The sequence below is a fragment of the Lontra canadensis genome, unplaced genomic scaffold (genome assembly GCF_010015895.1).
Source record: "Lontra canadensis isolate GAN:19392208 unplaced genomic scaffold, GSC_riverotter_1.0 scaffold31, whole genome shotgun sequence".
NCBI lineage: Eukaryota > Metazoa > Chordata > Mammalia > Carnivora > Mustelidae > Lontra > Lontra canadensis.
In genome coordinates, this window is record NW_022631025.1 from 12,602,807 (window position 1) to 12,618,622 (window position 15,816).

Sequence of the window (15,816 nt, forward strand, 5' to 3'; positions counted from 1 at the left end):
GCCCAGAGGATGCGCATGCATGGGTGTACAGTTAAAAATTGGCCTGCCGTTTCATCCCAGTAAATAACTCTCAAGGCTTCTTTGAGGGTGAGCTTGTCTCTTGGTCCAAGGACGTTTTGTCAGTATCCATTAGAATGTAAATGCACATTCCCTTGACTTAGCAGATGCATTTCTAAGGATGTGTTCTGTAAGGAATATGAATAGGAATGTTAACTCATGTGGAAGTTAGGAAGTGTCTATCAGTGGGGGATTGTTTAGTTTACAGAGCATTCGTGATTAAAATTTTATCCGGCATTCACAAGAGCGATGTATACGGGCTTGCAAGGAAGAATGTTTACAGGGTATTGTTTGCTGTGTGTGTATGGATGTGTGGGTACATGCTCACTTAGAAAGCTGTATCTGGGGTGCTGGGTGGCTCCGTTGGTCAAGCATCTGACTATTGATTTGGGCTCAGGTCCTGGTCTCCAGGTCCAGGGATCAAGCCCCGCCTCCAGCTCTGTGCTGAGTATGAAGCCTGCTTGGGATTCTCCCTCTCCTTTTCCCTCTGCTCCTCCCCACTTACACACTCTTTCCCTCTCTCTCGTCTCTTAAAAAAAAAAATTATCTGGAATACAAACATTGACTATTAAATGTGATCCACCTGAGGGAGAAAATGGGACTAGTTAGTCTTTATTTTTAGACACTGTGGTGATGCTTAAAAAAAAAAATGAGTGTATAGTACTTTCATAATTAAATAATTTCATATTAATTAAAGTTAATATAGTGGGGAGACCCTTTGTTATAACAATATACCCCTTGGCCTTGGGTCTTGGCCTTCAATGACTTGTACAAACTGCATGGAGAGTTGAATCTACTGGAGCAAATAAATTCTTCGAGACTGTGAAGGGAGGGCTGAATATGACTAATTTGAAAGGTTAATACTCTACATAGATCTTGTAAATGCTACACTGTAATTTTCAGCCTTCTCTACGTATATTTCCATGTGATTAATAAATCAACCTTCCATTTGCATATTAATTTTATTTGCACAGAGCTTGGGAAAATTTTATTTATTTACTTACTTAGTTTTTAAGATTTTATTTATTTATTTGACAGAGATCACAAGTAGGTAGAGAGGCAGGCAGAGGGGCAGGGGGGAAGCAGCTCCCTGCTGAGCAGAGAGCCTGATGCGGGGCTCCATCCCGGGACCCTGGGATCATGACCTGAGCCGAAGGTAGAGGCTTTAACCCACTGAGCCACCCAGGTGCTCCAGGAAAATTTTATTTTATTAATAATTCTTTGGTCACTGAACTATGCCTCCCAAAGGAGAAAGCTATTAGAAACAAGTTTTATGCTGAAAGAAGAAGAATTTTGAAAGAGTAAAGCCTTTTTTAAAAAATTTTAATTATTTTCATTTGAGTAGAGTTGACACACAATGGTACATGAGTTTCCAGTGTACAACATAGTGACTTAACTTTTCTATGTTATGCTATGCTCATGACAAGTTCGCTACCATCTGTCACTGCACAACCTATCACCATCGACTCTATTTCCTAGGCTGTTCCTTTTAGTCCCATAACGTATTCATTCCATCACCGGAAGCCCATGTCTCCCACTCCCCTTCGCCCATTTTGCACATCCCTCCACACCTTCCCTTCTGCATCTGTTTGTTTTCCGTGTTTACAGATCTGATTCTGTTTGCTTGTTAATTTTTCTTTGTTTTAGATTCCACATATAAGAGAAATCATGTGGTATTTGTCTTTCTCTGACTTATTTCACTTAGCCTAATAACTTAGCATAATGCCCACAAGGTCCATCCATGTTGTTGCAAATGGCATGATCTCATGTTTTGTTATTGCTGAGTAATATTACACTGTATTTATACCACAAGAAAGACTTAAATCCTATTCAGGAAAACCCACAAATATCATCAGGACTAAACAGAGAAGTGTTATATGTGGGCAGTGCCTGCCTTCTTGGATCAATTTCATCTTCCAAATTAATGCATATAAAATATTATATTTCCTAATTTTTGTGGAAATATAAATATGGGTGGTAAAACAGTTTATTTGGTTGTGTCAACTATATTCCAATTAAAAAAAGACCTAAAAAATAGATAAATAAAGATTATTTGCTTTTTGGGGCACCTGGTGGCTCAGTGGGTTAAAGCCTCTGCCTTCAGCTTGGGTCATGATCCCGGGGTCCTGGGATCGAGCCCCGCGTCGGGCTCTCTGCTCAGCAGGAAGCCTGCTTCCTCCTCTCTCTCTGCCTGCCTCTCTGCCTAATTGTGATCTCTGTCTGTCAAATAAATAAATAAAATCTTTAAAAAAAAAGATTATTTGCTTTTGTGTATCAAGAGCGTCGGTGCCTGTATTTCACTAGGAGCAGAAATGAGAACAGCTCTTTCCAGGATTACACCCACAGCTTCCATGTGCTGACAAAGAAAAGCTTACTTCTAGAAAGTTCTGATTAAGATAGGAGCAAACACAGCCCCACCAGCTGCTGGCCATGTAGAATTAGGAAATAAAGTGGCATGCCTGGAGGCAACAATGTATCTTTGAGCTGGATGGCTATCCCAGCCTGTAGATCCCCTGGACCCTTGTGATTTTATAGGCCTTTTTGGAGGGGTAACTTGTACACAGGGATTTTCAACATACAAGTAATCATAAGTGCTCTTGGGAAGAGGCTCACAGATAAGTCACAGCTTCAGTCTGCACCTGTGACATCTTGCTGGGAGTCGAGACTAAGGGAAACATTTTTTAAGTGGCAAACTCCACACAGGACACTCTTCTCTCCAGACAGTGATGGCTCATGGCTGCTACCTTTCAGCAGAAGAGCTGCAGGTGTTCAAGGAGCGGGGAGCAGCCATCGCCCATTGCCCCAATTCTAACTTATCGTAAGTAGACAATCATCAGTCTGTCAATGGTGAGTGTTTGGGTTACGAATTAGCAGCCCGGATACCTTCGGTTTTCTCAGCCCTGCCTCCAGGGTCCCCCCTTCAAGAGTTCTGTTTAATTGGGACAGGAACCAGGTAGATGCATTGAGGCCAACCTCTGCCTCAGTGGGGAGAAAGAGCACTCAGTAGAGGATATTTTTTGCAGAGTATGCGTTTGAAGAACACAGCATCTCTTAAAATTTCTGCGTTTGCCCAAAATGGGACAATAGGAAATATAACAGAAAGAGTTCAAAACCTCCAGCATTTCAGGGTTTGCAACTAAGGACCGCAAGAACGCATATGCCAGCCAGGTGTTCCAGGGAGAGGGTACTGACTTCCCATTACTTGGCATGCTCTGCGGTCAGGAGAAGGTGCCACAAGCCAGCATCCGACAGTGTATACCGTGCTGCCGGATCCAACAGGACACCAGTTCACATAGGAGGGACTGTGTCCTGTTGTAATTCCCTGGAATACGAAGCTTTATTTATAACTAGTTTTCAACCCTTTGAAAGGTCATAGATCCATGAGCCAGATGGAAATGATGGCCTGTATTTTCAGAAGAAAGCTCACAGATACAGAAACATTACATCTCCTTTCAGGGAATTCATAGATCCCATGATGCTGATCCATGGGTGCCAGGTTAAGAACCCATGCTCCAGGATTCAATACAGAAAGGATCTCACTTCCAGTGCTAATTGATTCAGAATAGAGTTCCTTCCACTTGGAAGCAGGTTGAGATAGATCATTCATATATTCATTCAGCAAATTTATTTCGCTTCTGCTAGGTTTTAGGTTTTTTGAGGGTTACTTTGTATCCTCTGTTCTTTTGAGTTCTTGCAGAAGCGGACCATGAGACCATTCATGTACAAGTAGTTTATGTGGAGGTGATCTCAGGATGTCCATGGGTAAGACGGAGAAGGCAAGGGGGTCAGTAAGAGCGCGTCATCAAGCAGCTTACCACGGTGGGCTCCTGGAGTTTAATTCTTCCAGAAACCTCAGGGAAGCAATGTACAAAACATACCTCAAAGTCATTCTGCCCTCGGGGTGAGGAAGCGGGGATAGTTATTCCCACATACCTATCAGTTATTTGTGGAAGGCTGCTGGGTGAGGTGAAGAGGTACGAATTCCCTGGAACTCCTGACCTGCCGGGAACAAGGGCAGAGCAGGCTCTGTGATGGGGAAAGAGCCCCGAGGTAGAGTCAGAGGCGCTGGCAGTTGGAAGTGTAGGGAGTTGGCCAGCAAAAAGAGATGTATGTCAGATAGAAGCATAGGAAAGACATGAGAGCCACAGAGCTATATTTCTGGTGCGTTTTTGAGAGGTTCCAGAGCCTTCTGGTTTTCAGACATTATGTGGTCACACATGACAGGGAATCTGGCCTATGTATGGCTAGTGACCATAATTACAGTCTGGGGACCAGATAGGGAAAGGATTTAACATTTCCAGGGGTTAGTTACACGATATCCAAATTAAAATATAATCCAGTTTTGCAAATTGAGGTTGGAGGTTCAATTTCCTCATGGGTACGTTTCTGTTTAGATGGTCGCTGCTATTCTTTCTCCAACAACTTTGATTTATTGCATGTGCACTGGGGATTTGACAGTGGTATTTACGTGCATCTTCAAGGAGACCACTGTGACCTTTGCCTCTTCTCAGACTTCTAAGAAACGCTTTGGTTTTCCTTTGTTTCTATAGAAAGGCGGCACATCTAGTAAGCTCAGGGTCATAACGTCCGGAATTCAGTCTGGAACCTTCTCTCCTAGCTGTTGCGGTCCTCAGCTGCAGCCTGCGACCTGTCAGGTCCTGACTCATCAGCCTGCACCCCCTTTCCCAGAGTACCCTCCTTCTTTGATTTTGCAAGTCACTACTCATTCAGGGTAACAAAGTATCCCAGACACAGAGGAAAGACAATGTTTTGCAATTTCTACTTTTGAACATAGAAGGATGAGTTTATTAAAAACAAAAACAGAAACAAAAAACACTGAAGACCAGTAGATTTTTGCATGAATGGCAAGATTGAATTCCTTCATTTATTTTTCCTTACAAATGATCCCATTTTCCTTCTGTTTCTTGCTGCTTTATACCCTCCTGAGATTAAGCTCAACCCAATAAGCAGAGCTCCTTTATGATTGTTTTTTTTTACTTTGGGACTCAGATGATCTGATTTGACTAATGTGTTTGTGTCAACATGAGAGCTGTTATGACGGGAAACACAATTTTAGTGAAATCACCATCATTATTGTTGGTGTCCTTTTTTTGTTGGAAACACATGCGTCTCCTTGTCCTGACTATTTCCTCTTTCTACAGGCTCAGCAGCGGCTTTCTCAATGTGCTCGAAGTCTTGAAACATGAAGTGAAAATAGGGCTGGGTACAGGTCAGTAGTTTGCCATTTGGATATGGGCAAAGTGGTTGAGCATAACTTTATGATGTGACTAATTTCCAGGTAACAGTTTAAAGAACTTAGTTTTCTTATCTGGTAGTCCTATCTTGAGCTAATAAAATGGTGGGATGGCAGCAGGAAGAAACTATATGGAAAGGGAGAGGTTTTGATGATGCTAACCTCCTGAGGGCCATCAGGGATTGCTTGACAAAGGGTAAGTCCTTCTAAGGTGTTGTAGAGTTTTATTGTTTTCGGTTTTGTTGTTGTTGTTAAGTCCTTGATTTTTCCCCCCCTTTCATTTGGTCCTTCTGGCTAGGTTTTGATGGTTTGGATTCGTATGGTCTTAGTTTTCCGTAACTCTGTCATTACAGATACCATCTCAAAAGAAAATTATTTGACCTTGCCATAGGGAGCAGAGATTCGGTCCATGCCAGCATTGAGAATTTGAAGATATATTAAGAATTGCTTCGCTTTTGATCTGTGTTTAACAAAATGAGATTCCAACTCCCACAGGCCGTCTGTTGTTTGCTGGATCAAGGACATCCTAGGTGGCTGATGAATTAGTGGTGCCTTTTTTTCCCCCCACAATACATTTTAATTGTTTTTCCTGAGTGTGTGCAGTGCTGCTCACTTTGAAAGTATGAGACAGGCCCAAATGCGTAGGCATATCCTCTGTGAACCTTTTATTTCTGTGTATGAATAACTAAAAAAATTTTTTAAATGGGTATGGGGCACAAGGATTTATTTTCATTCTTGATGCATTTACCTTCCTGATACTTAAGAGCATTGAGATGTTTGCATAATGGTGAAGATGGTTGTCATCATTTCTTGCAATAACTCACACGTCAGTTTTATACCAGCAATGTCGGGAAGATATACAATAAAATGAAGTGACTTATTAATATTTTTAAGGAGGTGTGCTAGATTAGATGTTCACTCCAATTTTATGTGAGTCAAAAGAATTATGATTTTTAAAAAATTCTCATGTAAGACGCCAATCATTGAGATCATGGTAATACTTGGATATAGTCACAGGTGTTAAGGTAGTTATTTTATGGTCAGAGAAAAGCTTTAATGAATAAGAAAAAACATGGCCAAGAATTTTTGTTACACACTAGTCTATTAATGAAAAATTTTGTAGATAGCCAAAAATCAGGTAGGGATTTCTTTCCAGTTTTCTAGGATTTTGTCCCCCTGACTTAAGTTCATCACATGACTTCCAGTTCTTGACTTTGGGTTGTACAGTGGTGGATGCAATGTTTAGGTAAATCTTTGTCACTTATTAGCCGTAAGACTTGGAGCAAATTTCCTTAATTTTCTAAGACTTCATTTCTCTAATTTCTGTAACAATAACAATAGTTACAACTATGTCTATCTTATAAGCTTATTTTGAGGCTTAATGAGAAAAAAGTGCATACAGAATGGTTATTAGCACGTACTTGACACATTGCACTAGTCAATCAAGATTGGTTTAAAGGGAAGGAGCAATGCTGGTGTATTGACCAAAGGTTTGATTAAATATGACATATTCACTTATGAACTGGGAGAATGCTGCTGCATTTTACATGGTTTCTGTTGCAATAGCCCCACTGCATTCCACTGAAACATGACCTTTAAATATCAACCTGGCTGTCTCCTGTAGGCTTCAGAAGATCATTTAACCCTATACTGTGGGCCGGGAGTAGGTCCAAAAGTGGTTTGTTCACTCTTTCTACAATAAGTAGAGGCAGATCTGGACTTTCTCAATTATTAGATAGGAGAAACTCACATGAAGCTTAACAAAAGTATTGCAAAATCAGAGAAAGTCATATCAAAAAGAATGAGATGTGCCTGGGTGGATCCGACTCTTGATTTCAGTTCAGGTCATGATCTCAGGGTCCTGGCATCGAGGCCCACATTAAGCTCCACACTGGGTATGGAAGCTGCTTAAGATTCTCTGTCTCCCTCTTCCGCTGCCCTCCTCTCCACTCATGTGCACGTGCACATGCTCTCTCTCTCAAAAATAAAAACAAAAAAAACAATGAGAAGATGATCTTATCTCTGAAACTGACCTACATCAGGATTTAGAAGAAAAATCTCAGGATGATGATTGCCATCATCCTTGGAGTACAAAAAGACATGGTACTATGAAAAGACCACAAGTTGTGATGGAAAAAGAAATTTTTTAAATGAAAGAAGAAAACTAGGGGGGAAAAAAGAGTGAGGAGCATGTAGACAATCCTACATGACTGAAGGGAGGGTAAATTTTACAACCACTTTGGAAAACTGTTTGGCTATTTCCCATAAAGTTAAATATACATCAACATATGACCCAGTAATTCCGTTTTGGGGTATTTACCCTAGAGAAATGAGCACATATGTTTGCAGAAAGAGTTGTACATGAATGTTTATACCAGCTGTATTTGTAATAGCCCTAAGCAGGAAACAATCCAAAATCCCGTGGACTGGGGAATGGATAAGCAAACTGTGGTGTATTCTTAGAGTGGAATGCCGCTCGGCTTTCAGGAAAGTAGAAACCACTGATCGATGTGAAACAAAGGTAAATCCACAAATATTTTGTTAAGTGAAAAAAGCCAGGCACAAAAGACCACATGCTGTATGTTTCCATATGCATGAAACCTAGGAACCAGTGGAGCTAACATTATGTTGATAGAAATCAGACAGTGGTTGCCAAGGATTGGGGATGGGGGCAGGGAGCGCAAATGACCGGAAAGGACTGAGAGAGAGCTTGCTGGAGCGATGGAAATGTTTAACATCTTGTCTTTCTGAAAGGTAGTTAAATGGCTAGTATAATTGTTAGCATTCGTCAAGCTAGACACCTAAGTTCTATGCATTTTATGCTGTCTTAATTATAACTCAATTTAAAAATAACGAACAGTGTAGGAAGCTATGAGTAGAACTATTGCAGAAAATTAAATCAATGATGTGGAAAACAACAGCGATCAAAGATCAAAGTGGGTGTTTTGAGAATGATCCACATGGAGCATAGAAAGAATAACAACACAGTGGGGCTTTTCCTGACCCAGGACCCAGAGCAAATCGAACAGAAGTTGTGAAGGATAAATCTTTTCCGAGCTTAAGAAAGAACCATGTGTCATATTCAAAGAACTTACCCTGTTCTACGCTAAATCGTAACTGATTGCTAAGACATTGGAATTACAAAGAAAAAGGAAAAAAAAATCTGAAAACAGTGAGGCAGGGAAAAAAGTCAGTTATCAATAAAACAATTAAAAATCAGTTTGGTTTCGGGTGTTTTTGCTGGCATGAAAAATAGCAAGGTCAAGAAAGAGTTTGGAGCCAAATCATTGTTTCCCAAGAATATTATGTTGACGAGATCCTCCTTTATTTGCAAAGGCAACAAAATTCTCCAATATACAAAGTCTTGGAAAATATGCTCCCCATGAACTCTTGGAAAAAATTACTTGAAAATCTACAGCATTCAGTGAGTTATGAGACAAAACAATGGGCCAAGGTCAAGGGAAATGAAGGGACAACAGCATATCAGGGAGGTCCGTTAAAACAGAAATAAGATATAAAAAGTTATAAAAGAGTTTAAAAAATGAAAGCAAAAATCAAAAATGTATCTTAAGAGAGCATATGTACAGTATTAAAGTAATACCTTAAAAAAGTTAGCCGGCTGTGAGCCTTAAACTGCTCTCAAAAAATAAAGTCAGTTAACAACAACAAATATAAACACAATTCCCTCTAAAAGCTCTCCCTGAAAAATTATCATAAAGAAGTAGCTTTTAATTCCCAAAGTTCTCATCTGTATTAGAATAGAGCTAGGATGAGTTTTTAAGGGTATAGAACTGTGAGCTTGTTTTAAGTTTCATGTTATCCAAATTATCTTCGTAACCATGCAGGCGTATTTCTGTGAGAGTGCAGGGAATGTCCAGATAAGAGTTTCTTCTCTTAGCTTTATTAGCCATTTGGGCATTGCACTGGGTCGAACTGTGCACTCCTTACCCCGCCCCCCATCCTCAAAGATGTCTACCGAACAAAACGTGACCTTACTTGCAATAAAGGTCTTTGCAGTTACAATTAAGGTAGAGATTTCAAGATGAAGTCATTCTGAATTAGGGTAGGCCCTGGATGCAATGATGACTGTCTCACAAGAGAAAATGAATGACACGTAAAGACAGAGAAGAAGGCCATTGGAAGGCAGGAGCAGATGTTGTACCAGTATCATACTGCGGTAAGCCAAGGAACCGTTGCAGGAGCCTCAAACTGAAAGCAGCAAGGAAGGATTCCTCCCTGGAAGCTCTGTAGGGATCACGGCCTTGCCAGCACTCGGATTTAACACTTCTGTCCTCCAAAACTGTGAAAGAATAGATTTCTACTATTTTAAGCTGCCACATCTGCAGTGATTTTTTGTAAGGACCCTAGGAAATGAATACATTTGATATGCATTAGATACCAATTGCAGGTTTTGAATTCTTTCAACAGTTAGTCTGTGTCTGTTCTGTGTCTAGATAAGATCTTTTCTTGGAAGTATATTCCAGACAGAGTATCACTCACTAAAACCCAAAAACCAACGTCATATACCTACGATCCCATTTATCGAAGGAGGTTACTCTTGTGGCTTTATTTCATCTCCCGTAGATGTGGCTGGTGGTTATTCAGCCTCCATGCTGGATGCGATCAGAAGAGCAGTGATGGTTTCCAATATCCTTTTAATTAATAAGATCAACGAGAAAAGCCTTACCCTCAAAGAGGTCTTCAGACTAGCTACTCTTGGAGGCAGCCAAGGTAATGACCATTTTGTCTCTTTCTTGAGCAGTGTACAACCGCGCCAGTCTGTGTCCTTGGAAACAGTATGAGGGCTTACGAGAGTGGCGTCAGCAGGCACCCCTTATTCATACCCCGATGTTGTGTCTCATGTACCAGACCCCAGATTTAGTGCGTAATGTTCAGACATGTGGTGGAGGTATCCTTTCTTCAGCAAGTCCCCTGTCTTTGGCAGGGGACATGTTCAACACACAATTATATTAATGCTTTGATGGATATTTGCAATGGTCGCATGGGGGTGAGTTCTTGAAAATCATCAGCTTTTTCCCACTGAGTCAAGTAAAACATTCTCTTTTGGCCTGAGGGATGAGAGTAATCATATTCATAATAATAGTAAAAATAATAGCCCAGACTTAACTCTTACCAGGTAAGAGGCAGTGTGCGTCATGCTTTCTGTTGTGACTTCAACCTCACAACCGCTGCTAATTCCCCCCGACCAGCGAGGCATCTGAGTGAGGTGTACACGGTTGTCAAGCTACAGAGTGCCCTGATTTGAATCCAGAAAATCTGGTGCCAGAGTGCAGGTTCCTACTTTTCCTCTGGAAATTCCAGCTTCAACTCTGCATTTTGTTGGTATATTTAAGGACACTAATTACCCAAAGCTCTTTAAAAGGAAAAAGATGTAAAAGTGCAATTGATTGATATGTAAAGACTGCTTACCAGCTTTTTCCAGTTCTCACCTGTAACCGTATTTTTAGGGAAAAAATAGAAATTGGTAATTGTATTGCTTTTAGTCACTTCCGTATTTTAGTGTGATCTGGATGGATGATGGTGAACACAGCATGAAACTCAGGTAGCTATTAGGAAATGGAAACATCAAAACAGAGACAGTGTAGATATAGAGAGAGATTTATGAAAGATACCCGGGGTCTTAGAAAATGGAGGATGATAGAAGCTGAGAGTGTCCTGGGAAGAGAAACCTTCTGGCTCTTTGGATGTTCTGGGCTATGATGAATGCCATAAAGAACATTTCAGGGGAAACAAGCAGAGGTCATGCTCTTTGCATTTTCTTAAGTCTTATGATTTTGTTTTCTAAAGTTCCAAGTTTTAAATCATCCATTTTTTTTTTTAAATTCCCCCTCCCTGTTGGTATTGTTGGCCCACCATCTGATTTTCATGGTGCCAGTGGGCTGTTGCTTAAGTGCCTTCTGTATTCTAGGCTCTCTGCGAGGTGCTTCATCGGGGTCCTGTACGAGATCAAGCTGGCACGGGGTGCTTACCAAACCATGTCTATCTTGCTGTGTAGCTTTTAGATCTATTTTCTGGGCCCTGAGCTTACTGTGATGGAACTTCTTCTCCTAAGTGTGTGTCTCTGTGAGACTCTGAGTAAAATGAGATGACTGGATCACTGTTTAAATTGTGGCATCTCCCCAGCTTGTCACAACCTTTTCCTTCACTCTCAAGACCAAGATGTGCCTAAATCCCCTTCACAGGCACTTGTGCTCCAAGGCAGCGAGACTGCATTTCCTGAAATGCGTCTGAGCTGCTTACCAGCCCTCCTGGGCCTCTCTGTAATAATCTGAATTTAGACCAATTTACACATTTGTAAAAGCAGTTGTGCCTTTTTTGGGTTAGCACATGCCTGACCTTCCAGGTCTGAACAATCCACTCGGTTAGTTTATACGTACACGTACCATCAAAACTCTGGCAAATGAAGCTGGTCATCTGACCTATTAAACACACAACAATTTTATGTTGAATACAGTCATTAAAAACTTCTATTTTGTTAAGCTTCTTTATCAAAGGCAAAAAGATTGTAATTGGCAAAGGAGGAGAGAATATCCAATGATGTTCTACTATATTCAGTACTTCCCACACAGTTAGTAGGAGTCACCTAACTGCCTTTCACATTTTCTAATTACTTTTGCACCCCTGTCTGCCTGTAAGAGTTCATTAGCTATACAATCTTGCTCTTTTCTGAGAATAAAAGAGTTACCCTTTAAACAATCTTTTAAGAACAAGTAGGGTTTCTTAATCAGTGCTTAGGGAACTGCCAAAAAGTCTGCTGGATATCCATACAGAGAAAGAGAATGTACCAGATTGTGTCTAATGGAGGTACCTGATCCAATATTTTCACATCGGACTCTATCTTGATGGGACAGAATTCAGCCAACACATGCAAAAATTCAAATAAACAATGGAGCCCTCCAGCTGGCCTTCGTCTGTGCACGCTTCCCCTTCGTAGCTCAGCGTGCACTCAGATTACAGGCTTTAAGGAGCTTTAGAATTAATATCTTTATTGACTCGGAAAGCCAACTACTCCCATCTTCTGAAACTAAATCATAAAAATGACAGATGTTCCTCCTTGACATCTGATATTCATGGAACGTGAATTCTCGTTATGAGATGGATCAAGTCAATAGATAGTACTGACCTATTTTAGAAAACCATTCTTCCCTGGCAACCAGAAAGTCCTTGAGGTTACCGAGAAATTGGTCTGCTTTCTAAAGCATTGGCACTCTTGAGTTAGGAGGACATACTTACTTTCAGAAGTCAATTTTCTCCATTCAGTGGATTTAAACTAAGGAACTTAGGGTGGGCAGGCCTGCGTTGACGAAGATGCAAAAGGATACTTATTTATTTGAGGTTCATTTCACTGCCATGAAAATAGATCCCGTCAGCTGTTTCACAGAACAAAAAGGGCAAGAGTTGGAGTGTCGGGGGAGAACAGGAGGGGAGAAGAAGACATTATGTCAATCGTCATGTTTCTTAGAGGGATGAGTGGAAATCATAGGCCAGCTGGACTGTGAAGGGCGCTAATAGAGCTGAAACAGACAGACACCATCTGAATTAGGGATTGTGGTGATAAGGAGACCTGTTTTTATTCTCAGATTTTGCTTTCCACATGCTGCTTCTGCTTCCTGTGTGTCAATGTTTTAGGATTTCTTAGAATGAGAGCTTCTCTCCTTCCCATTAAGATAGTTTTTTTCTAGTGATAGTCTGCAAAGACAGACTCTGTCCTTGCAAATGGGGACATTTTCACCATCTGATGGCTCCAAATACTGACTGTTTACTAATTTATTCCACTCTGTAGCCCTGGGGCTAGATAAAGAGATTGGAAACTTTGAAGTGGGCAAGGAATTTGATGCCCTCCTGATCAACCCCAAAGCATCTGACTCTCCCATTGACTTATTTTCTGGGGATCTGGCTGGTGATATATCTGAAGTAAGTAAAACAAATTTCGTCAAAAGGCATCTTTTTCATGTCTTCCGGAGGAAAAAAAAATAGAAATGGAAATATTTTAAGGGAATACAGGGGAATCTTAAAAGGGAAAGTAGATCCTTTTCAATTTGTCAGTGTAATATTAAGAATAATGGTACTGACAAAAACTTGTACTTTGAATATATTTGTATATTTGAATCTATTTGACTACAATAAGTCCATTTCTTTTTCATTAACGGAAGTAGATTTTTGCCTCTGAGAAATAAATTTATATGTCTGCGCTTTACCAACCCCTGTTGACTATGAATTTAGTCTTCTAAATGCACAGAATATTTTTTCTTATTATTACTTCATTTTGCATTTTAGGCTGTAATCCAGAAGTTCCTCTACCTAGGTAGGTGGATATATGTCTCTGTGCTAAATAAAATCTTTCCTGGTCTTTCTTGGGTATGGCTCCCTGCATGTGTGGCCCCATAGGTTAAACTCTATGCGTGACCATTTCATTTATTATTTTAACATTCCTCAGCATCAAGCTCATTTCAGGGCATTATCTGAAATGCCCGTGTTCCTCTGGAAGATAAATCCAAAGCTGAGGAGCGGCAGGTTCAGGGAAGAGGCCGTTGGGTCCCTTCCTCCCCGTTCACTCTGAACACCCGCCCAGTCTTTCCTACCATGTTCTATTTGTGATAAGTTTGTGGTGGAGTCTCACCACCTAGGTTTGGTGTGTGTGTATTTTGTTTTGTTTTAACGCGTACTCACATTTGATTCCGTTCACTGAGAGAAATAAATAGTACGGGAGATTCTACTTTGGTCCCCGCTTGGTCTGGGGAGCTGTGAGTACTGGGTGAACTTGAGAAGAGAGATGCAGGTACCATTTCCAGAGCTCTGCTCCTGGAGGCCCTCCGCGTCTCCCCATGCTGAGGATGATTCTGGCCTGTAAAGATAAGCATTTCCTTTACCGTCAGGGCTGGAAATGCAAACCGCTCCAGCCGACAGGGCTGCCGCAGAAAGTGAACTCAACTTTCCGGGATTTCTGCCTTTGGTGCAGAATTCAGACCCTAATCCTCCAGTTCAATGGAGCCCCTTGTCTTGGTCATGTCCCCTTGTCCAGATTATGAACAGTCCGAGAGGAAAAAAAAATGTAGCTTTTTGTATTTTCCCTCTTAGAAGTGGTATTTGTTTTTAAATCCCTCCCTGTGGCAATTAAAATACTTACTGACATAGGAGTGCCTGGGTGGCTCAGTCCATTGGGCTCCTGGGACTCCTGGTTCCAGCTCAGGTCATGATCTCTGGTTGGTCATGGCATTGAGCCCCAGGTCGGGCTCCACACTCAGTGGGGTGTCTGCTTCTCGCCATTCTCTGCCCTTCCCCTCCCCCCACACTCACACACTCTCTCTCTGTCTCGAATCAATAAATCTTTTTTAAAAATACCTATTGACATAAAAACACTTTATGAATGATTCCTTCATTTTTCTTTCAGGAGATGACCGGAATATTGAGGAGGTTTATGTGGGCGGAAAACAGGTGGTCCCCTTTTCAAGCTCAGTGTAAGACCCTCGGCCTCTACAAATTCTCCTGGGATCACGTGGTTCTGCATCTCCCTGGTGCCCAGGCCGAGTTAGAAAGTCCAAAAATAGTATCTTGTTCTTGGGATGACTCTCTCTTTCTGTGTCTAGTTACAGTACTCACTTGACAAATCGTTTGAAGGGGGTCGTGCTAATTCCCAGCCCTCCGGCTGGGAGGATTCAAAATCTCTCCCTTTTGAGCTGTTTGGATTTACTTTAAGCTCAAATATAAGGGAATGTTATTCCTGGTGGGGTTCTTATTGTGAGATTTAAGTCAAATCGATTTCATATTTGGAAATGTGGAGAGAAAAGGTATTCCTGTAAGGCTAGATATGCTGAGCTAATAAATGTGAAAAATCAGAAAATGGAAAATGAACTAGTAAATATATTTTTATGAGGGAGAAAAAGTTAGACTATAAACATGCATTGGAAAAACACTTCAGATTATGATTGAAAATTATGTACTGAGCATATTAATTTCAGAGGAGAACTTGTTGAATTTTAAAATGTGTTTCTAGATTGACCTTGTGTTCTGGAAATTTGCACTTGATGGAATTTGCATTTCAGAGACATGTTATTGTTGTGCTTTGCCTTCTTTGGGGATGAAATGTCAGAAATTGAATGCCACATGCTTTCTTCATATAGTTCTGTGCTGCAGAGTGTTTGACAGAGGTTAAAGATTTAAAGTCTCTTAGGAATATTATTCATATAACTACAGGGTACAAATAGTGGTATTTTTGTGTACTTTAAAATCACCTTAATGTATAAATGTGTGATGCTATTATTGCTTCAGTGTTATTAGAAAATAAACAAATTCCATACTCCACTGTTGTGTAGACTGGAGTCTTCATAAACTGGGTCACGTGCTGGGCAGTAAGGAGCTACCAATACTAAAAGGAAGGGTTTCACGGCAATGGTGGGGTCTCCCCAAGAGGTATGCCATGGTTGCTGAATATTTAATCCTCAGATCTCAGTCTGGTAGTACTTTAAAATGAAAGACAAACTCAG

General features: G+C 40.8%; 1 protein-coding gene across 1 annotated transcript in view; it reads left to right on the plus strand.

Annotated features, from left to right (window-relative positions):
- Positions 1-15,378, plus strand: part of GDA (guanine deaminase) — a 69,310-nt gene extending 53,932 nt beyond the window's left edge. Inside the window, exons 9-14 of the mRNA XM_032866627.1 lie at positions 2,778-2,875; positions 5,220-5,287; positions 9,896-10,042; positions 13,116-13,246; positions 13,610-13,637; positions 14,724-15,378. Of these exons, the coding sequence (XP_032722518.1) occupies positions 2,778-2,875; positions 5,220-5,287; positions 9,896-10,042; positions 13,116-13,246; positions 13,610-13,637; positions 14,724-14,794 (543 nt within the window). The 3' untranslated portion in view covers positions 14,795-15,378. The remainder of the gene's footprint in view (positions 1-2,777; positions 2,876-5,219; positions 5,288-9,895; positions 10,043-13,115; positions 13,247-13,609; positions 13,638-14,723) is intronic.
- Positions 15,379-15,816: the final 438 nt, after the last annotated feature.